The sequence below is a fragment of the Dermacentor silvarum genome, chromosome 7, assembly GCF_013339745.2.
Source record: "Dermacentor silvarum isolate Dsil-2018 chromosome 7, BIME_Dsil_1.4, whole genome shotgun sequence".
In the NCBI taxonomy this organism is placed as follows: domain Eukaryota; kingdom Metazoa; phylum Arthropoda; class Arachnida; order Ixodida; family Ixodidae; genus Dermacentor; species Dermacentor silvarum.
The window spans coordinates 11,495,739-11,520,018 of NC_051160.1; the positions used below are offsets into that span (position 1 = coordinate 11,495,739).

General features: G+C 48.3%; 1 protein-coding gene across 3 annotated transcripts in view; it reads left to right on the forward strand.

Moving 5' to 3' along the window:
• Positions 1-24,280, forward strand: part of LOC119457557 (retinol dehydrogenase 13) — a 143,153-nt gene that overhangs the window by 113,088 nt on the left and 5,785 nt on the right. For 2 of the 3 annotated variants that reach the window (XM_049670209.1, XM_037719163.2), the window contains exons 2-4: positions 2,123-2,346; positions 12,253-12,492; positions 15,515-15,607. In XM_049670209.1, coding sequence (XP_049526166.1) covers positions 2,307-2,346; positions 12,253-12,492; positions 15,515-15,607 — 373 coding nt within the window. In that variant the 5' untranslated portion in view covers positions 2,123-2,306. The remainder of the gene's footprint in view (positions 1-2,122; positions 2,347-12,252; positions 12,493-15,514; positions 15,608-24,280) is intronic. The other variant, XM_049670208.1, reaches the window with a different exon arrangement.

Genomic DNA, 24,280 nt, shown 5'->3' on the forward strand with positions numbered 1-24,280 from the left:
AGTGAAGAGACCATCGAGCACTTTCTGTGCCACTGTTGTCACTTCGATAAACAACGCCAGACCCTCCAGTGTGCCTTGAATAGACTGGACGATAGGCCATTTACAGAAGCGATGGTCTTGGGAGCCTGGCCTCGCAGCTCATCAGCGCAGAAAGCCATTCGAGCTCTTCTACAGTATCTGAAGGCGACAAACTTAAGTGCCCGACTTTATACATGCTGCACCTGGCTTAGTGCATCTGAAAGAGCGATCAAAACCACTCTCTTTCTTTCACTACCCTATCCCCACGTGCAGGGTAGCAAACTGGACCAAGTCTGGTTAGCCTCCCTGCCTTTGCGTCCACCCTTCTCTCTCTCTCCTTTTGAGGTTTGACTCCTTATTGGAATTTCTTTTGCGACACATATCTATGTTCGCATACGTATTCCTTTTTTTTTTTTTTTTTTTTGGCGAAGTTACGCTGTTCTGCTGTTCAGGCTTTGTGCTTTTGTTACCATCGTCCAATTTCGGGTGCAGGCGGCCACAAAAATTTACGAGACACGAGTTACCCGGCAAACGTGAGTTACTGCTTGATTAAGGCAGGGCCCTTCTACTTTAATGCTTCAATGTGTAGGTTCGAAAAGCTTTGCAATAGATTGATACGTTGAGAGCGAGGGTATGTGCCTAGACTTGACGAAAAGTCAGCTTTCTCTTATTTTTCTTTTCGCGAACACCGGGCCCCGTGAACTCTTGTGGCCGACAGCATATATATTGCAATACAAATTACTCTGATATATGTATTCCGATAGATATAATTACTCCGATGTATTTATAACAATTCATAAGCGTGCGTTTTAAGGGTTCGCGCTTACTGTTGCACTGCTGTTGCTCAATTTTTGCAGCAATAAGGTTTAATTTAAAAAGAAATATTTAATGAAATATTTCATTATTGGTCTGGATCATTAAGTTTAACACTCCGTACTGTTACTTTCACTGTTTGTCAATAAATAACTACAAATTCGCCTTCGTCTGCACCACTCGCAGAGAGTGACATTTAAACATGGTAAATATATGTCACTTCCGGCGTATTCAGTTCGGCGAAGCATGGCCTTCGAGATTCTTTTTCGTGAATTGTTCGAAGGTGCATCCGCGAGACACAGACGACGGCAGATTCGCAATTTCTTCTCGAAATACCAGGAAAGTAACAGTACAGTAACAGTACAAAGCGTTATGCTGTACAATTTCGAGCATAAAATGCAAACTTTGTGCAAAATGTGAGCAATAACAAAGCAGGACTGATTTCTATTAGGTAAGCGCAAAACCTTTCTTTTTAATGACTTTAAGGAAAAACGAACATTTGTACATGCAATCTTATTCTATGATGCAATCTTTATTCTATGCCCGATACAGGCGGCGGTGAGCTTTCTTTATCTGCATACATGTCCCCTTCAGTCACGGTGCGCACATTTGTGGACGCGACTATTTTTGCCATTTCTGTGCAGTTGTTGCAAGGAATAGACAAAAACTAAGCTTAGGGTAAGTTGAACGTTCTGTTTACCTTAAATACTTTCATTTTACTTCTGAGAGAAATCTATCGCTACTGAAGTTCGCTTTGGAGAAGGCACTACAGCGTTTGTCGGGAGGGGTGACGTAGGACGTTTATGTATAGCAACTGCGAAATTTTTTTTTCGTTCTAGTAATGCTTGCAACCAATAGTTAACGTGTGCAAGTAAGTCGCGCTAGTGATTCTTTTTATGAAGAACGTTGGTGACTAAATGCACAATAATTAGATACTTCATCACTCAGTCATTATGGTGACTCATCCTAAAATGCAGAAAGAGTCATTTTACCACCTTGACTTTGCTCTGAATTGAGTCTGCAGCCCCTTGTCATAAAATTATGTAGATTTCGTACATGTATCGATAATCAATCATAATTCGTAACTGAAGGGAATATAACACCTCACAAATAGATGGTGTCCGAAACAAGGCGGCCATGACGTATTTCCGGTTCCAGCAATCGCTTGTGGCGCATGCATTCAGCAAAAGCATAAATTTCGAAATCCATTTCTGTGACTCAGAGAGTCGTCGCTGACCCATAGATTCGTACACCACCCATATAGGAATCCATGCTCTTTGAATCAATGCAGCGGCCGTCCACCCTTTCTCGCCGTAAACCGATTGCTGTTCGTCGAAAGCCGGGTTCAGCACACGATAATCCTGCTGCTCGTCGTGATACTGTGCGTCTTCGCGACCGTCGTCATATTCAAGGCACTCTCTCGTAAGAAGAGGAAGGCCGTGGACTGCCTGGACCATTCGCACGACGACGTGGACATGCGTGGCAAGACCGTAGTCGTCACTGGAGGCAATGCCGGTGCGTCTGCTACCTTTCTAAAAAAATTGTGTCAATCGACAGTAGAAACATTGGAAGTTGAGCTAGTTGGTGCGAATTCGTTGTGGCTAAACAGCTCTAAGGAAACACGTACTCGAGGAGTAAAACCTCTGTCTTAATTGTCCCTTCTTACACCTGTGCGTGTTTCCTTGCGCTTTTTAGCTACAATGAATTCGCGTAAGACTATACTTTGCGTCTCAGCCTTCCTGCAAATAAATTCTGTCTTGATATTTTTAAAGATTTGTTCTCTTGTCTATAAAAAAAAATATACAGATTGTTTATGCACAAAGCTCGTTGACGATTCTCTTTCTGTTTGTCGATACGCTTGCGGGCGTGTTGCTTGCAGAGTTTCTACAGAAACGAATAGACAAAAAAAAAAGTGTACGGCTGTACATCCACAAGCTGTCGATTGTATTTCTTACTTTTGTTTCTATTTCGCACATCCCCTCTGGATGCTATTGTGATTAACCAACCTGACTTTCTTTATGGTGATGTGAAAGTAATACACCTTGCCTTAAATGGAAACTTATAATGTTATGCTTTGGGCTGATGTCCCATCGCTCTTGCGCTTCGTCTTTGCCTTGTTTACCAGCATGTAGTTGAAAAGTATTGACGCCTACATTTCATTCATGCGTCTGTCACGATTCAACACCAATCCCTGCAGCATGCATTCTCTTGCTCAATCATTCCAATATTCGGCATGCTGCTTTTAAATCCCAACACTTGCTGGGTGACTGTGATTTTCTTGGCTATTTGAGGCCGAACGGAATCGCTTTTGAATATGCTCGCAGGAGCACCCCCACAATGCTAACGTTTCGATGCCGTGTTCGATGCAGTCGCTACATATCTGTTCCCACCCATTATTGAACAAGTGCAACAAAATATTGAACCACATTGAAAAAGCTAGTTTCAGATAGCGTAGATATAGACAAACCTCCCTGGAAAATTTTACGTTTGAAGTACGAAAAAATGCGACATACAGGTATCTAAAGATCTCAAAAGTAAGCAGTTTTGATGCCGAAAATTTAAAGAAATAAAAAAAAAAAACACCACCGCGTCAAGGTCATACCACACGGGGCTAATTGTACGCGCCTGGCTACCGGTCACGCGTCGGCGGGGCCACGACGGAAGTGACAGGCTGTGCGCCGACATCACGTGGCCGGCATGTAAACTTCCGGCCCGGTGGTGATGTTGATCGTTCATGTAGCTTTGTTTACATCAACGATGTGTGTTTCTCAATTTGAAAGCAATGTAATACCTTTCGTTCAAACAACCAAATACAACAGGCGTGTAGCATAATCCCCAGGCAGCAGAAGCGACGTCTCGGAGCGTCTAAATGCCATCACTGGGAGGGTGATACTGCTTGAGTCGTGTAATGTGCACGATATCACTGGACTGGGAAGCAGATAGAACGTCAGGGGCGATCTCGTAGGTGACGGGAGTCACGGCACGAAGCACTCGGTATGGGCATGCGTAGCGAGACAGCAGTTTTTCAGACAGGCCGACCTGACGCGACGGAGACCATAGAGAGAGAGAGAGAAAAAAAAGGTAGAGGAAAGACAGGGAGGTTAACCAGAGGTTATCTCCGGTTGGCTACCCTGTACCGGGGGAGGGGTGAAGGGATGCGAAAGGAGAGAGAGAGAAAAATAAGTGAAAATAAAGAATAAACAAAAAGGAAGGAAACAAGAAAATCACACACGCACACAAAACAGAACTGTTTCTGTGGGCACTGTCATGAAGTCCGCGAAGGCGTTCTCGTGTTGCATAGTCTGAACGTTCCGTCCTAAGTAACACAATGCAGACCATAGAAGCACCAAAGAACCAGGCGGGAAGTGCACGTCTCGGTGTCGCCGGTCGTACAAACGCCTTTGAGGCGGTCACGGGCAATTTCCCTTGCGTGGGCAGCGCGGGCGATGGCGTCAAGTGCATATTCACTGGTCTTTGCCGCGTTAACAGGGAGGGTTGTGACGAGGGGTAGTGCTGGTTCTCGGCCGAACAGAAGGGAAAATGGGGAATAACCGGCTGTGTCGTGGCGCGAGGAATTATAAGCAAACGGGAAAAACGGTAGAGCGAGGTCCCAGTCAGTGTGGTCTGAAGAGGCATATTTCGCGAGCATGTCTGTGAGAGTGCGATTGAGACGCTTCGTGAGGCCATTTGTTTGCGGATGGTATGACGTGGATAGCTTGTACCTCGTTGCACTGGACTGCAGGATGTCTGCGATAACTTTTGATAGGAATGTCCGGCCACGGTCTGTGAGAAGTTGTCGTGGAGCTCTATGTAATAAAATCAGGTCGCGTAGAAGAAAATCGGCGACATCTGTGGCGCAGCTTGTAGGAAGCGCTCGGGTGATGGCGTAGCGCGTGGCGTAATCCGTGGCCACAGCGATCCACCTGTTCCCAGAGGTATATAGACGAAAAGGGCCAAGTAAGTCCAAACCAACCCGAAAGAATGACTCCGCGGGAATGTTCAGTGGTTAAAGGACCCCGGCAGGGAGCGTCGATGGTGTTTTGTGTCGTTGGCATTTTTCACACGCTACTACGTATCTTCGAACGGAGTGAGCAAGCCCTGGCCAAAAGAAGCGTCGGCGGATCCGGTCGTAGGTACGTGACACACCGAGGTGGCCGGCAGTGGGGAGGTCGTGAAGTTTGTGGATAAGAGCCGATCGAAGGTGTTTAGTAATCACAAGGAGTAATGCTGGGCCGTCGGGATCAACGTTGTGGCGGTAAAGTTCGCAATCTTGAAGTGCGAATAAGCGAACGGAACTGTCGGCAAGTGACGATTCCAGGCGGTCAATGATGATACGCAAGGACGGGTCACGGCGCTGCTCGTCGGCGACATGGACCAGTGGAAAAACAGAGAAAACGCAGGCGTCGGTGTCAGTATCAGACGTAGACGTCGGGTCTTCGTTGGGTAGCGAGAGAGGCAGTCTGCGCCCTGGTGGCTGGCATCCCGACTTGCAAGTAACTGTGTAGGGATATTCTTGTAGTCGGAGGGCCCAACGACCGAGCCGGCCAGTAGGATCCTTGAGCGACGAAAGCCAACAGAGCGCATGATGGTCTGTGATTACTGAGAAGGGCTTGGCATATAAATAGGGGCGGAACATTGAAACAGCCCAGACGAGAGCAAGACATTCGCGCTCAGTAATGGCATAGTTGCGCTCTGCAGTTGTCAGGAGCCGGCTAGCGTAGGCTATAACACGGTCGTGTCCATGTTGACGTTGCGCTACGACGGCGCATATCCCATAACCACTGGCATCAGTTCGGACTTCTGTAGATGCGGACGGGTCAAAGTGGGCCAAGACAAGTGGGTTGGTGAGAATCGTGATAAGGCGTGAAAACGTGGCAGCCTGAAGGGAAACCCACGTAAAAGGCACGTTTTATTGCGATAGCAATTATATGGACACTCAAAAGCAGATTTCTGCCGTCGGCGTCGCCGTCGCCGTCGCCGTGAGGTTCCGTATGACGTCATTTGGAGAAGAAATCGTAGCCGCGCGCCGAACGCTGTATGTGCGAGTGAAAGGGCGCGAGGGGCGCGTCTTTCACGGGGAGTGAACGCACGGCGGAGAACAAACGCGCGTTCTGCGCCGTGCTCGCTTAAGGGCTGCAGAAGTAGGCGTCTCTGTTCTCCTTCACAATCACCATGTATGTAGAGCAAACGCGCCTTCTTCGGACGAGCGAGAGGCCGTGGGGAGGGGGAGGGAAGGGAGGCGACGTTTAGCTGCGGCACGCAGTGCCTATTTATATCAGAGGCTCCGGCAATAGTCACCAACGCCGCACGCATTTTGAGCGAACGCGGGCAAAACGCGGATGGCGTCGACAACAGTTCTGCGTGTTGCCGATGCTGCTGCATGTCCAAGTTTATACAGCTGATAAAGCTAATATCATTACTCCGTATAGCTCTCTACAAGTTTGCTATCGCAATTGATGCTTCACCTTTCAGGTGAAACTGCGACAACTTTTTTTTCTTCAGAAGTTCAGTGAGCGGTCGAGCGATTGCTGCGAAATCTTTCACGGACCGTCTGAAATAAGAACAGAGTCCTACAAAACTCCAGACGTCTTGGGCAGACTGAGGTACAGGAAAAGCTGTTACTGCTTGAACCTTCTCTGGATCTGGTTGTACGCCGGAAGCATCAACGAGATGGCCTAGCACTGTAATCTGTCGGCGCCCGAAGTGGCACTTCGATGAGTTTAATTGGAGCCCAGCCTTGCGGAAGACGTCAAGGATATCTGCGACGCGCTCAAAGTGCGTCTCAAATGTAGGAGAAAACACAAGGACGTCGTCGAGGTAACAAAGGCAAGTGAACCATTTGAAACCTTGAAGCAGAGAGTCCATCATCCACTCGAACGTGGCGGGGGCATTGCATAGACCGAACGGCATAACCTTGAATTGGTAGAGGCCATCTGGAGTGACGAAAGCTGTCTTTTCTTATTCTTGCTCATCTACGGAAATCTGCCAATAACCATATCGAAGGTCTATGCACGAAAAGTATTTGGCACCATGAAGACAATCAAGAGCGTCGTCGATTCGTGGTAAAGGGTAAACGTACTTTTTAGTGATGCAGTTTAGGCGTGAATCAACGCAGAAACGCCACGTGCCATCTTTCTTTTTGACAAGCACGACCGGCGGCGCCCAAGGACTCGACCAGGGCTCAACAATGCCTTTGGCGAGCATCTTGTTTACTTCCTGCTGAATAACTTGTCTGCCGTGGACACGCGATACGGTCGGCGGTGAATGGGAACAGCATCACCAGTGTTTATCCGATGGTGTCACCAGTGTTTATCCGACAATCGACCACTTGGTCAGACGTACAAGGGACGTCTGACCAAGTGGTCGATTTTCAGTGTCAAATATCTCGCTGTATATAGGAAAGCAAAACGCGATATAGGGCGGCTGCTTGAGCAGGTGCGAGGTCCGGAGCGGCCATGGGACGTAATGGGCCGTCGAGGTTCATGGCGCCCTGCGAGTAAACAGGAGGATCTGGAGACGCGTCAGCAGCAAAAGCAGTGACGTGGTCGTCTGTCACTGACCGGAGCGTGGCCACCGCTATGCCTTCAGGTAACACTTGCTTGGTCAAGCCAAAATTGAAACGGGGAGGCACATCCGATTAGTGGCAAGGGTTACGACGGAGTGTGGCACAGAGATGCCGGGCGCGAGGAGGACATCAAGAATAGGTGCGACGACATAGTCGCCATCAGGCACCGTTGCCATTGAGGCCAATTCGACGAAGGTTAAGGCTTTTGGAGGTTAGCGAACAAACGCTGTAGTGCAGAGGGTGTTCGGTTGTTCGGGCGAACGTCTGAAAGAAGAGGAAGCTAGAGCTCGAGGCACAGCGTACCGGCGGAACAGTCAATGAGGGCAGAATGCGTCGTCAGAAAGTCGAGCCCGAAGATTAGGTCATGAAGGCAACTGGTCAGCACGGTGAACAGGACTGGAACTTGGCGGCCAGCAATTCCTATGCGAGCAGTGCACATAACCCTGACGGCAACAGTGGCGCCATTCGCGACGCGTACGGCTCAAGTGATGGCGGGCGTAAGAACTTTTTTGAGGCGACGACATAGGTTAGCGCTCATGGACACTTGGGCTCCAGTATCAACCAATGCCGTCAACGGAACACCATCTACGTCTACTTCAGTTAGGTTCGTGTTCATGAGGAGCGTCAACGGAGGATTTGGACAGGACGAACGTGATGTAGCAATATTGACAACATAAATAGAAAAAAGCAGCCCCCCCCCCCCCCCCCCTAATGAATTTCAGAATAATCTTTCCTCAAACCCAAACACGAACCGTTCAGCTGACGGTGATATGAAGTGCTCATTGAAGTGCGATGAAGTGCGCACTCGTACGCGTATCGTGCGGCTGGTCGCCCTTCTCATTGTTATACGCGTACAGACTTATGGCCACGTAAGCTGACGAGACGCGTATCCCGTGCTACGTGCGCTCTCCGGAAGTGACGCATGACCCAGAACGCGCGCTACTCTTCAGCATGCACGACCTCCGAGATTGGGCGCCGCCTGCGGCTATCTTGGAGGCGGCGTGTTGGGACACCATATCCGTAATCCAGCAGGTGCAAGCTTCGTCTGCTTAGGTGCTATTTAACGGCCGATAATAAGGAACTTAGGCAATTTTGAACCTTGCAGTTTTGCCAAGGTTGCTTCAATGACATACACCACTCATTTATACCACATTTAGCTAAAGTGAAATTTCGTTGCAGTTGGTCTTCTTTTTGGGCCAACTACTGAAGGAGGCTATGTTCTTCCTGAATGAGGCTATGTTCTAAGTGTGCTCCTAGAGAAAATTCGTGGTTGCTCAGTATGCTAAAAGAAATTGCTGGCTCTCCGTAATCGAGAGTAGATGTAAGCATGAAATGGCTACCATATGGCATCTTTTGCTGCCTGCCTGTGGTGCCACCGCCAATTGCTTTTCTTCTTCCAACAGTGCAGCGCGCTCAGCGTCTGTCGCTACTTTTCCTTCTTGTGGCGTCGAAGTGGTCGGCTGCAAATGTGCGGCCAACTCACGGACTGCGGTGCTGAAAACAGCACAGGCAATTAACCCTGTCTCAGCGCCAAAAGATGAGAATCAAGTGTACGGTGCCCTGTATCTGCCTTTTGAACGCCCCTATTGGAAATGACAAATAAACCTTCAGCGTACTAGAAGCTACAGCTTGATTGATATTGTGAACAAACGTTAGGAGGAAATCGGAAGTAATATTTGTAACTCGTTTGGGCAGTAACTAGCGTATGTAATGCGGTCCTGTACAAAGGGTTAGGGGCGAGAGACCGCATTTTCGTAAGATTTGCCTTGTTGCAGATTTCGTTTTGTTTACTCGTTTGAGTCCGTTTGAGCGCCCGGATAACGGCTCTGGCTTTTGGCTCAAGGTCACTTGAAGGTCGCTGACAACGGGAGCTAAAAGGATTTCATGCTTGATACACGTACAGGCTGTTTCACACTTAAGGGAAACTCGGAGCGCATTGCATCGCGAAGCGGCGAGCGCTGGAGTCGGGCGCCGAGCGGAGTCTTGAACCGCGTCGTCTGCTACGGCGGTGCGTGCTGGACGGATTGTCGGGAATCGTGCTACTGCTAGGGGCAGTGCGCGGATTTCATCGATACTGCGGGATCTGAACCGATATTCTTTACTAAGCGCTGTGCGACGCCAGCCTCCGAGTCTTCGTTGACGACAATGGGGTTCTACAAACTTCTTTTGACAGCATGCTTCGTTTCTTCTTTCGAAAGCCCGGTTTTTTTTATCTTAAGCAGTTTAAAGAGCGCCAAATCACCACCAAATCCACCATCGTCAGCGAGGGGGACGTGCTGCGAATGAACACATCGGTGACCGAGTCACTTTACACCTCACTGCCCTCCAGAATGAGCGCTGTCATCGCTGCCCCTGGGGCCATGACGAGATACTAAGTTCGGAGCGTGACGCGTGCATTTCGCCGCCGGCGGGCAGGGCCTGTCTGGTGTAATGAACTATTGTCGAGAAGAATCCCTTCCAGCTCACTGTCTTAACCAAAAGCATTCCTTTATTCGTATCCGTTTGTTTCATGTACTGTGTTTGAACCACATAGTAATTGAGTGCTTTGTTTTCCTTTCGCGTCAAATAAAGACCGAACACGTTGCGCGCACATTTGGGTGTCTCTTTCTTGTCGCTGCGTGTTACGGTAGCACACACAGTGAAGAAATATACGTGCATGCACTCAGTACCCCGGCCTTTCGAAAGAACAAACGAAGCATGCTGTCAAAGAAGTTTGCACAGAGGCTGGCATCGCACAACACTTATGGCGAATTCCATTGGGAGAAGAGGAGCAGGGCGCCACGCAGTGCGGAGTCGGGTGACAGCGCAGTGAGAGCAGGCACACTCGACCCGCCACTGGAATACGGCGTGCATTCGGAGAGCAGGTGGGAGGGGGACTTGTGAGGAGAAATGTACCATGTGACTAAAGCAATCGACGTCCCAGGAGAGCGGCAAAACACGCCTGATCATCTTGTAATCTGTCGGGCTTAATGCTGTCACCGTTTGCGGCCACGTACTACATACTTTTGTGCAGCGCCGACGCATTCCTCAACGTTTCCGCCTGCGAAGATCATCTCAAGTTGAGCTCTAGCAGCTTTCGCTGCTGTCACCGTGGAGCGTCTCAAGCACTTCAGCAAGGCGAAGACGCTTTGCTGCCGCTGTCCCCCGCGCATCCGACGAGAAGCAAGGCGGACTAGAAATGCCAGGATCTGTCGCTAAATCGCTGCGAAGCTCGCTCGTATCACCGACGTCAAAATCAGCAGTGTCAAACATAGAGTTTCTAAATAAAAACCTAGAGGGAAAAGTGGCGCTAGTGTCTACGGGGGTTCTCCTGAACGTCGCCTCAACCTACATGGGAATGATGGGAAGTACAGGCTTCGGATTGACTTCTGTCTTGAAACTGGTGACGTTTGCATGCGGCGCAGTAAACGAAGCTGTATTAAAACATTTTGGTGCAAAAATTAATTTTATTTATGTTGTGTTTTATATAATGCATAATACATTGAATAAAGTTTGTATGACTTTGAGATTGAAGCATGGTTTACCACCAGGGTATGCATCGTTCTGCCTGATTTAGCGCCATTGAATAATTATTTATTTACTTTCACAACAGCAATAACAACCGTACATGTGCTTATATAAAAAATACTCATCAAATATTTGTGGGAATAAAAATTTTGTATTATGAGAAAAGTGTTGCGCCTTTGAGAGAAATGTTACAAGTGTCGTCTGCTACGACGCCTGCTCGCTGCGAACGCGGGGAAAGTGAACTTTTCTCGCAGACGCACTTGCGTCTGCGTAGACGCACTTGCGAACTCTCTCGCTCTTTCGAAAGGCTGCATCGGCTGTCACGATTGATGAACGTCTTCGAGTACTTTTAAACACATCTGCTGCAGTGCTATCTTGGACGCTTGTGGCCTCTTACGAGCATGCTTCACTATATTTTATGTTGACGTACTGCTTCTTCTGAAGTGCGCGCCAGCAACTGTTATGTCGTGGCTTTGCGCTTACCCGTTTTGCGACAGCAGACTACAGCCAGGAAGCAGCAACCTTTCCTACCACAAGTAAGTTTGTGTTCTACGGATTGTAGCAACTGCGCTTGGAGCAAAACTAGCGAAACCAAAACTGACAAAAAAATACCTGTAGACTAGTTCGCCAGTCAACAGAATACCAATCCGTAGCCTGTACTTCCCATCATTCCCATGATAGTTGAACGATCGCAGCGCCACATTGCCCTCTAGTTATAGTAATATGAAACTCTATGGTGTCAAAACACAAACCACGCTAGGCTGCCGCCATTGCCGCCGCGCGCGACGGCTGAAGCAAAATAAAAAGAAATGAGGAGGATATGACGGTTTAAGCCACGTGACTTCCTCCGTACTCCGCTTTTCAAGCGAGAGCAGTCCGGACTGCTCCCAGCTGCTCTCGGCTGCAGTGGCTATCTAGCCACTGTATCTCGGCGCCGCGAAACTGCTCTTGTTCTACCACTGGATGACGGCGCTCCCACTCCTGTTCGACCACTGAAACACGTCGCCTCTGGAACGAGCACTTTCAGCGTGCTTTTGAGTGCTCCTGTTCTCCCAATGGAATTCGCCATTAGTAAAGAGTATCGAGGAAATCCGCGCACTGCCCCCAACAGTAGCACGATTTCCGACAATGCGGCCAGCGCGCGCCGCCGTAGCAGACGACGCGGTTCAAGACTCCGCCCCTCGAGCGTCTGCGTCTGCGCGAGCTGCTGCCGGCGCCCGACTACAGCGCTCGCCGCTTCGCGATGCAATGCGTTCCGGGTTTCCCCCAAGTGTGAAACAGCCTGTCTGAGCTATGCTGCGCAGCTACTGCAACCATTCCTAATCGGCATCTGTTTCTCACGTTCCAAGGCATCGGCTTCGAGACAGCGCTCGAACTGTCTCGACTCGGCGCCCGGGTGATCGTGGCGTGTCGTTGTCCGAGCAAGGGCCACGCTGCCTGCGAAGCTATCCGCCGCCTCACCGGAAACGACCTGGTCGAGTTCGCGCTGCTCGACGTCGCGTCACTGGCATCGGTGCGTCGCTTCGCGAACAGGCTGCTGGCCTCCGAAGAGCGCCTCGACGTTCTCGTCAACAACGCCGCGATCACAGGTATATGCGGTGACAGGTGTATGCTGGGGTGAAAATGGGGAATAAATAAAGATAAGCCAGTGCACGGTACAGTGCAAAATATTTTACACCCTTAAAAAGGTATTAAGGGCGTGAATCTGTCCATAACTCACAACATATATTATCAAAAAGAGTGTAAAGGTGTAAGTTACAGAAACATTTACACCCTTATTCACTTTAAGGGTACAAATTATTTAACAGTGGGGAGTATTCTATTTCAATACACAAATAAATTTACGTGACGTAAGTGGCAGGGATAATGGAAAAACAGGTGTGTAGCAGTGGCTTGACTCAGTAGCGCACCCAGGATCTCTGCCAGTGGGGGGGGGGGGAAGCAAGCACTTTGCATAATATGCAATTTCCTTGCTTTAGCCAGAGGAATCCAACAGCAAATAAAATGCCTAATAATTATAATAATGACACCAAGGATGATGATGTTGATTTCTTCAGCGTTTTAATCAACGTAACTTAAGAGTGCATGAGTAAATAGAAGACAGTGATAGAGTGTTTATGTTAATCAGAAAAACTCGACCTCAAGCCACCTCCTGAATAGTACTGACAATGCGAACAGAGCGCTGAAAATGCACGTTGGACTGGTGGGGCTGGACACGGGGGGGTACCCGAAACTCCCCCGTCGGTGCGCCACTGGCTTGACTAGGTCCACCTGCCATAGAACCGAGGCAGCAACACGGCAATGTACAGACAATACAATTATGTGATATAATAATCATGAATTATAACTTCTATAATTCATAAAATAGAGTAAGAAAAGAACTGTCGACTCACGAGCACATCATAAGTAAAGATTCTTTAGGATACATGACACAAGCCTGCATGTGTTTGTTTATATTTAATAAGTGCAGTAGAAAGACACTGAGCTAATGGGAAAGGAAGAGAGAGAAAGGGTAAAGAATAAAGAGTGAGGTGAAATACTCTGTGAAAAAAAGAGATTACTGTCGACTCGTTTTGCAGGAAGAACTGCTTGCCCTGTACTTAGTTCCATTTGCGAGAGTTCTCGAACATTACAAACGGAGTGCTTTCTTAGCAGAGCAAGCTGCTGGGCGAGTTTGAATACATATGCAGAAAATTCTAGGCTTCCTCGTATTACACTGAATGAGGTACATGCGCAATCATTGTGCCACAAAGCAACGTGCACAAAGTACATCCACGACATCAGAATTCCCAGATGCTCCCTGAGATTGTTATCACACCATCATCATTTGCAGGTATATTTAATTACGCGCCAAACGCGCCGCCCGATCCTCAGAATTCTTGGCCGCATGCGACGAGGCCTTGTCGCATCGGTGGCACACTGCGAAAAGTGTAAGGGTGTGCGTTAAAAACAGATTTACACCCTTTTGCACTTTTAAGGGTGTAGATTATTTTGCAGTGCAAGGCGGCGTTGGTCGGCGATGTGGGAGGCTTGAGGTGGGGTGAGGACACTCCAGCAAAAATTGTGGCGTCAGCGTTGCCGTGAGGCACCGCATATATTTAGGTATGTCTATGCTATATGTTTATGCATGCCGTATACACCGTTAATCCATGTCGTATTGACATCATTGGAGTCGATAGATGTCACAGGCTTGACGCGACATCCCCAACAAGGCTTGAGGTGGGGTCAGGAGGTGTTTGGAGAGTAAAAGAGGGGCAGGAGTTCAGATTGATCACATGCACAAGATCAACGCAGAGCCTGTCTAAAAGCAGTTATACTTAAGTCCATTTCCTTTAGATAGTAATTCAGGATTTACACCGGCGTCGGTGATGCGGTGCGAAATTTCGTTTCGCGTTGGTTTTTCTCTCAAATAATAATCAGCTTTGTTTCTGCCAAAATAAATTAAAATGGAGTAGCGAAAGAATACCTCGGTGTGAAATCAGTCGTTCGGTGCGACTTTTCAAAATCGCAGATGTCGACTAAGTTTTAACTATATACAAAGCACTAATTCGCTCCAAACTCGAATACGTTGCATCTTTACGGGATACATCGCACTCAAATCTGATTCACTCACTTTAAATGGCACAAGTTAACTACTACATTCCTTTTCTAATTACAACCTCTCATCTCGCCATAAGAATTTTTGTTTTTAAATTTTGCATAAAAATTGGCAGTTTCTACAGTGTTCTAACTATACGCGGGTCTGACTAGCGTGGACGTCACATACGCAGGTGCGCCAAAATGTTTGGCACCCTTAAAGGATTTAACACACCCTGTAGGGTCTGTAATGACATCACACAGGCACCACTACGCTGGCCGTAAAGAGCCGCGCCTGAACACTTACATCACTTTCAGGTTTGTGCACTGATGTTGTTTTGCAGTTTTAACATTTAATGGTCTGTGAAGAATTATAAGGCATATGCTGTGAATGTTACGTTTCATGACATTTGTTTGCGGGCTGTCATTCTAAAAATTTTGAGGAATAATTTAGTCAAGAACGTGAAACCTGGTATCAGCAACTATAAATGGAATAGTGTAGCAATATAACCTGCATGTAGCGCATGGATCAACATATAGCATAGATATACCTTAATATATGCGGTGCCTCGCAGCAACGCCAACGCCGACAGCGAAAGTTCGTCTGGAATGTCCAATAATTTCTATCGCTATAACATATACGAGCACAGCGCCCGCGCGATGAACTAATCCCATCACGTTTCGCAACGATTAGGCGATCCTTTCAAAGTTGGCCTTCCATTGCGCGGAACTAATGTTTTATTGCAATCCTTCTTATTACACACAGCGTCAAGTGAACCATCTTCCCGCACAGATTGTAACTATTCAAAGTCATATTCAATTCGTGACATGTTTAGCTAACATTCCTGTTTAATTAATATACCTACGATACTTTTGGGTTGGTATTGCTCAAAACCCACTATCGTCTGTAACGTCTCTCTGACCCTAGTGAATTCTGTAATAAATAGAATTAAAAAATTAACTAACAATTCCTTTCAGTCAATGCTAGAGCATAAGGTGAGTATTGAGTGCAAGCTTTTTGTTGTTGTTTTTCAGCACCACCACAGAAACGGTTGACACATGAAGGCATAGAAATTACCTTGGCCACCAATTACCTCGGGCCCTTCCTGCTCACCAATTTGCTGCTGGGTTAGTAGCAAACCGCTCACTAAATAGCTTTCTTTAAAAAAAATATAGCGTAGCATGCACTGAAGGTGCAATGCTAAAGAGACAGCGGAGCTGATGGGCACCTAGCTAGTCCTCGCTTTTGGGCTAGGCTTAGCACTACCAAGTCATCCCCAGTATTTTTTGGAATTGATTGATTATTGATCGATTAGCTATTGATTGGCTATCACAAGGAATATTGGCCACGTATTTGGGCTAGGCTAAGCACTACCAAGTCATCCCCAGCATTTTCTGGAATTTATTAATCAATTATCGATGAGCTATTGATTGTCGCAAGGTATTGGCTACGTATTAGGACTAATCTAAGCACTACCAAGTTATCCCCAGCATTTTCCGGAATTTATTGATTATTGATCGATTCTCGATTAGCTATTGATTGGCTATCGATGACTGACTATGCTTAAGTACATCCAACAATGCTTAACTAGACTTAGCCAGGATCAGCTTCACTAGTTCACAGGAGTATGTGCCATTACGCTTGGACAATTTCTACACTACCGCCAGGTTCGGCCCACATTTTTTATGGGCGGCTAACGGAATAACGGCAGCTTAAACAGCTCCGCTGTTAAATGTGTCAGCAGATTTGAGTGATTTCGCCTGTTCTATGTTCAGTTACTATGGCAGCAGCGGACTCTTGCAGTCTCTGTCATCTTTCCGTTCCTTCTTCTCCTCCCCCACACTGCTGACCGATGCCGCACACTAGACACACTGTGTGGTAAGCAGGCTCTCATCTTTTCTGTCAACATCTATATATCTCTCTCGCAGCAGACACATTCATTGTCATGGATAATGTTGCTGCGGCTGTTGCTGCTGCTGTTGTGATTGTCGATGCTGCCGGTGTTGTTGCTGCTGCTGCTGCTATTGTTGTTGCTGCTCTTGCTGTTATTGTCGTTGCTGCCATTGTTATTGGTGTTGCTGCCGTTGCTGTTGTTGTTGCTACCGTTGCTGTTGTCCTTGCTGCCATTGTTATTGTCCTTGCTGTCGTTGTTGTTGCTGCCATTGTTATAGTCCTTGCTGCCGTTGTTGTTGCTGCCGTTGTTATTGTGCTTGCTGCCGTTGTTGTTGTCGTTGCTGCTGCTGTTGTTGTTGCTGCTGCTGTTGTTATTGTTGTTGCTGCTGTTGCTGTTGTTGTTGTCGTTGCTGCCGTTGTTATTGTCATTGCTGCCGTTGTTGTTGTCGTTGCTGCCATTGCTGTTATTGTCGTTGCTGCCATTGTTATTGTTGTTGCTGCCATTGCTGTTTTTATTGTTGCTGTCGTTGTTATTGTCGTTGCTGCCATTGTTGTTGTTGTTGCTGATGCTGTTGTTATTGTTGTTGCCGTTGCTGCTGTTGTTGTTTCTCCTGACGTTGTTATTGTCGTTGCTGCCGTTGTTGTTGCTGATTCTGTTGTTGGCGGTGCTGCTGGTGTTGCCGCTGTCATCGTCATGTTGTCAAAGTACTGCTTAAACCCACGAGAGGATTGGCCACACTGGAGGTGGTGAAAGTTCCACTCGCCACCTACCACATCAGCAGCATCACCACTGCATCCATCCCAGAAAGCACCGAAAGCTCCACCATTGCCTGCCAACAACTACGAAATCATTCTCAGGATCCGGGGCGGTCTCAACTGCACCAAAATTCACCCCTGCGTCCTACGGCAGATCATCCTCAAGGCAGCCGGCCTACCAATCAAAGAGCACACTGCCCTAAACCAACTTCGCGTCAACGACATCAGCAATACCATCCTGGTGCGCACTCCAAATATGGGCTGTGCCGAATTCTACAACACCATCCGCACCCTCAACTTCAAGGGAACCACCTACGAGGTGGCCACCCACATAGCTGACCCCTTGGACACCTGTCGCGGCGTCATCCTCCAACCTATCGACTCACCCGAGCAAGCTATCCTCCCCACCCTCATCAGCTACAATCCTGACCTCACAATAGGATCCGCCAGGCGTCTGGGCCACACCGAGTCCATCCTCATCACCTTCCAAGAGAAGCGTGTCCCCTACTATACCAACTACGAGTGTTGTGCCCTCCGCTTTATGCCTTACTGGCAGAAGATCGACGCTTGCACTCGCTGCCGCCATCGCCAGGACGTGTGCCCGTTCTCCACAGACACACGCTGCCCGAATTGTGGAACCATCGACCCCTCCGTGGACCACCCACGATTGCAAACCAGTAAGCATCATCTGTAACGGTGCACAGCCTACGAGCTCCCAGCTATGCAAGCAGCGCTACAAGCCTCAACCAACTCCTGCCAAGGCCAGGAGCCCACAAGCACCGTCATCCCCGGCCCTATACCCTGGCCAAGCCCACACCAAGAGCAGCAGAAAGACCCCAGGGCCGCACTCCAACTCCCAGGGCGAAGCCTGGCCCGCCCTACCTCCACCACTGCCACATCCCTCAAAGCCAGCAACATCCCCACCCCAGGTAAGCTGGGCTAGGGCAGCCGCCACCTGCTCCTCGCCATCTCAGCCCTTCAACCTCGAAACATCTCTCCTTCGAGAGAAAGCCACTCTCAGGGAGGAGATTCGCCAGCTAAAACTGGCTCTTCAATCCACCCAGCCACCCTCCCAACCTCTTGCGCTCCCATCATCGCAACCTCTCACACCATCGCTTCCACCACCTACTCCCACACGTCCACAGAACCACCCTCTCCCATGGATGTTGCTCCTCAATCTCCGCCACCTACGCTACCCTCACCTCCCGAACAACCGCAAAAACCCCGATACGCCACGCATGGAAGATCGTCTAGATGATACCCTCCTTGGAGTTAATGATAGAATTACTACTCTTGAAACTAAAGCCCACCAAATACAACAAGACTTTATGACCTTCTAACAAAGGTGCACCGAGCAATTAGTCGCCCTTAATGACAAACTCGAGTGCTTTCTTGAGCCCATCACGGCACAACTAGCCATTCTTACCCAAGCCATCCCCAACTAACTCCCCACCCAGCCTCCCTAGCAATGGTGAGTAGTCTTGCCAGCTCCGAACACGTTGTCTGGAAATGGAATTGCAGGGGGTTTGGCCATAAGAAAGCCAGTATTCAGCAGTACATTTCCAGCTGCAACAACCCGCCTGCCATCATCGCCTTACAGGAAACCCACGGAACCGTGCAATTCCCTAGTTACAATATCATGCAAGTCAAACGCAACACCAAACCTAATACAGCCGTACTCATAGTTCAACACCTAACCACCGCCCACTCTCAATTTGAGGACAGTGACATAGAGCACGACTTTATCGAAATTCTTCCTCGCAAAATTCGCACTCCGGCATTATACCTTCTGAACGTTTACAGTCGCCCTAAAGACAAACATCATAAATTTGACACACTATTCGCTCATGCCCTCTCTGCTGCTGATAAACACCCCCTCCTAATTCTAGGAGACTTTCATCATCATCATCATCATTTGTTATTTTCACCACTGGATATACAGGGTGAAATACTTTCATGCTCCTAACCAATTATGGGGTCACTCCAGCAGTACACCCAAGGGCAGAGCCCTCTGGGCACACATACAAAACCACCGCCTTACACTCCGTAACGACACTGACATACCCACACGATTTGGTAACAGCGTTTCCAGGGACACTTCCCCCGACCTAACACTCGCACACACAATCCAGCACGCCAACTGGACTAGCATACAAATCAACCTCAGCAGCAATCATTACATCATCCAAACCACCTTACGCTTCCGCCACAAACCCCTCGCACCAAAGCACCTCAACCTCACTAAATGGGACCAGTTCCGCACTGCAAGGCAGTGGCGCACCGACGGGGGGGGGTTTCGCGGGTTGTAACCCCCCCTGAAGCCGACTTAACCCCCCTCTTTTGTTTAACCCCTTTTCTTTCCTTGCGCATTTGAGTACTGCAACTAAGATGTAAGACGCGCAATTGTCTGCACACTCACAAAAAGCGTATTTTTTGACAATTTCCCGTGAAGAAATTGAAATTAGTGCTATTTAGATGGTATTGGCAAACTGTCAACCCCCCCCTGGCAGAGATCCTGGGTACGCTACTGCTGCAAGGCAAGTGTCTGCCCCTGCCGACATGGCCGACATTAAGGAATGGGTCCAACAACTCCAAGCCGATACACAGGCACACACCACAACCTCCCCTCTCGACACACTGCTCCCCACAGTCGATGCCTGGCTCCTATACATGTGGGAAGCCAAGGCATCTCTCCTGAAACGCGGAACAAGCACCGCCACAATCAAAGGTTGAGACTTAGAATTGCTCAGCTCGATCTCCAAATTCAAAGGTATGCCATCCAGCCAGCGTTGTACAGAATGGCGTTCCTGGAACTAGTTCCTTTTGAGAGGAACGGAGGAGCACCAAAATTCCATTAAGGGTCGGTGGAACTGTAACGGTAACTCGTTAGGTTTACGAAGTAACAGCGGAGGGAACGGCGTTCCTTCCGTAAACGTTCCACGGCATTGAACAGACGCACGCACGTATGCAGCACATCATGCAGGGCGGATGGGCGACCGCCGTGAGGCGCAAAGAAATACCGCTTGCTTGTCATGTGACTATAGTGCATTTTTTTTGTGAGTTCTCCGCTATATTTGTTTATGACTAGGCTTCAAGATTGTCATGTGACGCTCCCTCCTGTAGACCATAAACATAAAGACAGAGTTGGCTGCGGTGGCAAAACCAGCCAGCGCAGATGTTTTCACCTCGTCCGCGCCCGAAGATTTCTTCTCGTTCGGGCACCAAACCCTTCCAGCCGAGGAACAAGATGAGCTGTCGCGGTACCTGCTGGTACCAGGGGCCGTATTCTGAAACGTTCCACTTCGGCGATATTTCGCTTTTTGCTTTCAGGCACTTACGGATTGGCTGGTTGAGCAAAATTGAATGACGTTGGGCTCTACCAGCCAATCAGCTCATCCAATTTTGCTAAAACAGCCAATCAGCGTGCACCTGAAAGCGAAATATCGCCGAAGTGGAACGTTTCAGAATAGATCCCCAGTTGACTACTCGCTGCCACAGATGCAAGAACTTCGAGATATTGAACCAACTTTTCCTCAAGTACAGCACGGCAGTGCCCTCAGCGCTTCGGTGGAACCGCTCTTCAGCATTGCCAACGAAGTGCTGACGAAGAAGCGGGTTCGTCTGTCGGACACCAACATCGAGATGCAACTCTTGCTGAGTTCAAACAATGGACTTTACTAAGTTGCGAATATGTATAGTGGACATTTTTCTTCCGCTCAAACTGCAATATTGAATCAGCATTCTTTAAACGCCTATGTATTGTTCCTTTCGATGCGGTTTCTTGTGCAAGAAATTTAATTATATTGGTGCATGTGAGTAACTTTCTATTTGCACATCTGAAGCACAGTATCCTGACTGCGCATTTGAAGACCGAAGTGGCAGGTGCCATATGTGTTGCACTTGTAATAGACGAGCACCAAAGTTGCAGTTCGACATGCCTGGAGTATGTGCGGTGCTCCCTGAACAAATTCGTCTAGGAGCGTTTGTTTGGATCGCTGTCGGCGATGTTCAAATTCGTATAATATGTGTAGTTCGATGTTAGTTTTAAATTTCTTCGCCTCAGGATTATCTGACACTATATTTTAATTTTAAAAAATTTAATGTAACGTTAATGTAATGACACGTTCCAATGTTCGAAGTGTAACTGTAACGCATTCCTTTCTCATTAAAGGAACTTGTAATGGGAATTCGTTTCAATATGGGGAAGGAACAAGGAACGAGCTTTTGTTCCTGTTTTTGAGGAACATGTACAACACTGCATCCAGCTGACTAACCAACAGTGGGGCCAAATATGTGACAGCATGCATGGTCAGCTTGGCAGTAAGCGGACTTGGCAACTATTACAACACCTCATAGATCCCACCACCTCACACACACATCACAACCACCACATAAGCAAACTCTTACATGCTCAGAGAGACAACTTAAAGGAACTGTTTGCCGAGCTTCGAGAAAAACACCCCGAACTCCATTTCTCCACTCCCCACTACATCGGCATATCTAATCCGGACCTTACAACACCGATCACAAAAGCCGAGGTGCACCACGCATTAACTATACTCGCGGACAACTTCAAGTGGCAATGAAGGGAAAGCTACGGGCGCGTGGATGTTGCACATGTGTTACCGCGCCAAGTAGTCCGGCAGCGTTTGACAGTGCTTTTGGTTGCTGGGAACAGACGCTGAATCGACGCAGCTTCCACGTGCGATGGTTTCGTGTTTGCCCACACGCGGAAGCGAAAAGCAGCAAAATAAGTAAACTTTTACACTCATTGGTGTGTTCTGTCTTATTTAACTGTTGCTAACAAGTTGGTTATGTTCTCTCTTCCCCAGCCTTCCCCAACCCAGAGCAAAAAAAATAACCAATGGCTAGACACCACAGCTTCCTTACCTGAGATAAAGCGCGCAAAAAAAATTGTATGGGTCCAGCAAAACAAAATATGAGTGAGACAGCACCACAGATTGCCTTAACTGTGAAGACCATACACAAATAATGTAGACACTGTATTAAGTGCGACCCACATAAAAAACAAAGAAAGTGACTAGAGTGCTACAGTGCCCGTGAGCAATTTCTTGAACGAACATCAGAGAGCATCAGCTGTTTCTAGCACTCAATGAAACACACTTAATATGATTCACCTATGAGGGAGGCGACCTTGATGTGGTTGAGCCGAGAAAACCTAAAGCTTCGCATAACGTTCATGCGAAGCTTTACACGCTTTGTACACGCATACGTCGTCGCTTTCGTGCTGTCCGAAAAGTATGCGAGTGTTACGTTGAATTCGCTTGCCGGCTCAGGAGTCCTCATTTTGGTCCGGCTCGTTGCTGTCGATCCCGTAATGCAGCACTTGGCTCATAGGACGGTGTGCTAGTAAAGAATTAATTTCAGAAAAGCACTGCCAAGTGGATTTTCCCGCGCTGCTCTTGCTTTGCTCTAGCAGCTCCTGGGGCACGTCAAAAGAAAGAGAAATGTGTTCTAAGCAACGAACACTATGCCACAGGCCGAGAAGGGTAAGAAAAAAATTGGAGGACGTTTAAGCTTCGTCTTTAAGAGTAGAAAGTGATAGCGTTATCGGGACCCGTTCGCATCACATCGTTCGCATACGGCAAGTAGGCTTCATTCACTGCAACACTGAACGTGGGAAAGCCAGCTTACAAAGACCAAGCTTACACCGATCCCCTTAAAGTCGGCTTCACTTTTAAACTTTTTTTATGCATTGCTGGAAAGACGTTTTTCAGTATATTAAAATGTGAAGGCCCTAGCACCTTTTCTTATTATTTTATTAATTGTTTGCTACTGCCCCGATCCAGCCTTTTTATCCAGCGGCCGTGCCCCGATCCAGCCTTTTTATCCAGCGGCCGTGCCCTGATGCGCGCAGGTCTGGTAGAAATGCTGGAAAAGGGGTTTGTGTTTGAGTTTCCTCGTAGCAGAATTAGGTTTTCTCGAACATTTAAATTGCAATCCGACGCCGATTGGTAAACAATCCGACGGCGAATCTGATGCCTAATGGTAAAGTCGTACTTTACAATTTTTCTGACGGATTTCAGTGTGACAAATTCAATTTTTATTCACCAAAACCTTGCACCACGTGGAGGGCCTCCGTGGTCGATGTGGTTGGACGATTTTCTCCTCCACCCGGGATCACACGCCGGTTGCCGACGCCGGATTTTCTGCGACACGGGGCCCGTGTCGTGCTTCTTCTTGTCGAGTGCTCATACCAAGTTTGGTTAGCACGCTGTGATGCGGTTTTCGGGGGAGGGGCGCCGGGTCTTCACGAAGTGCTTGGAAAAGCACGGAAGGAAGTCTGGTTCCATCTCACCCGGGAGCGGCATCACCTAGGCGAGAAGAAGTTTCTCGAAGTGTGGGCTCGCCCTGCTGTGATTTTTGATGAGTCAGGTGGAAAGCTTTCCATTAAGTTATGATGCATGCTTCTAAGGTCACTCGACTGGACAGCTTGCACCAGTCGATCCACGTGTTTCCGTTCGCCTCAGTGGAACACAGAGTTGGAACCGGTGCTGGCGCAACAGAGTGCGCTGCGCCGCGGACGGCTTCTGTTGTCTCCATGGTTGTTTGCCTTGACACCTTTTCCGTCGAGGTAATCCAGGGATCTGATGGGCTCGTGTCCCTGACGACCGACATGGCTGTTTGTGTGAAGCGTGAAATAGCACGGTGTGCGCCGCTCCACAGCGGCCCCCTTGTCCGGGAAGGACCGTTGGCCCAAACCAAAGCCCCCCACCCAGTCAGCCCGGGTAGGGGGGGGGGGGGGGGGGGGGGCGGGGTCAATGTACCGAATGATGCTGTGTTGATGAGTACATGTACGCTCTGGGGCGCGGTACCTACGGGTACCAAGTCCCCTTCCCATCTGACAACGGCACGATATCGCGTTAATAAAATTAGTAACATACTTTATAATACCTGGACTTCAGGTTTCTCCAGTGAGTCCGCAGTTGCTGCCAAGACCAATGGTAGCCGAGCGCCGCCATCTCGGCTTGTATTTGAAGCGGCCATAGCCCTGGCTTTTGCAATTCCAAATTCCTTCGTAATTGTCAGGGACTCAAAAACAGCCATGAGCAATTTCGGAGCCAGCAGGGTTTCAAGGCAAGCCTTTTTCCTAACCCTAGCTCCCACACAATTAAGACATAGGTCTGATT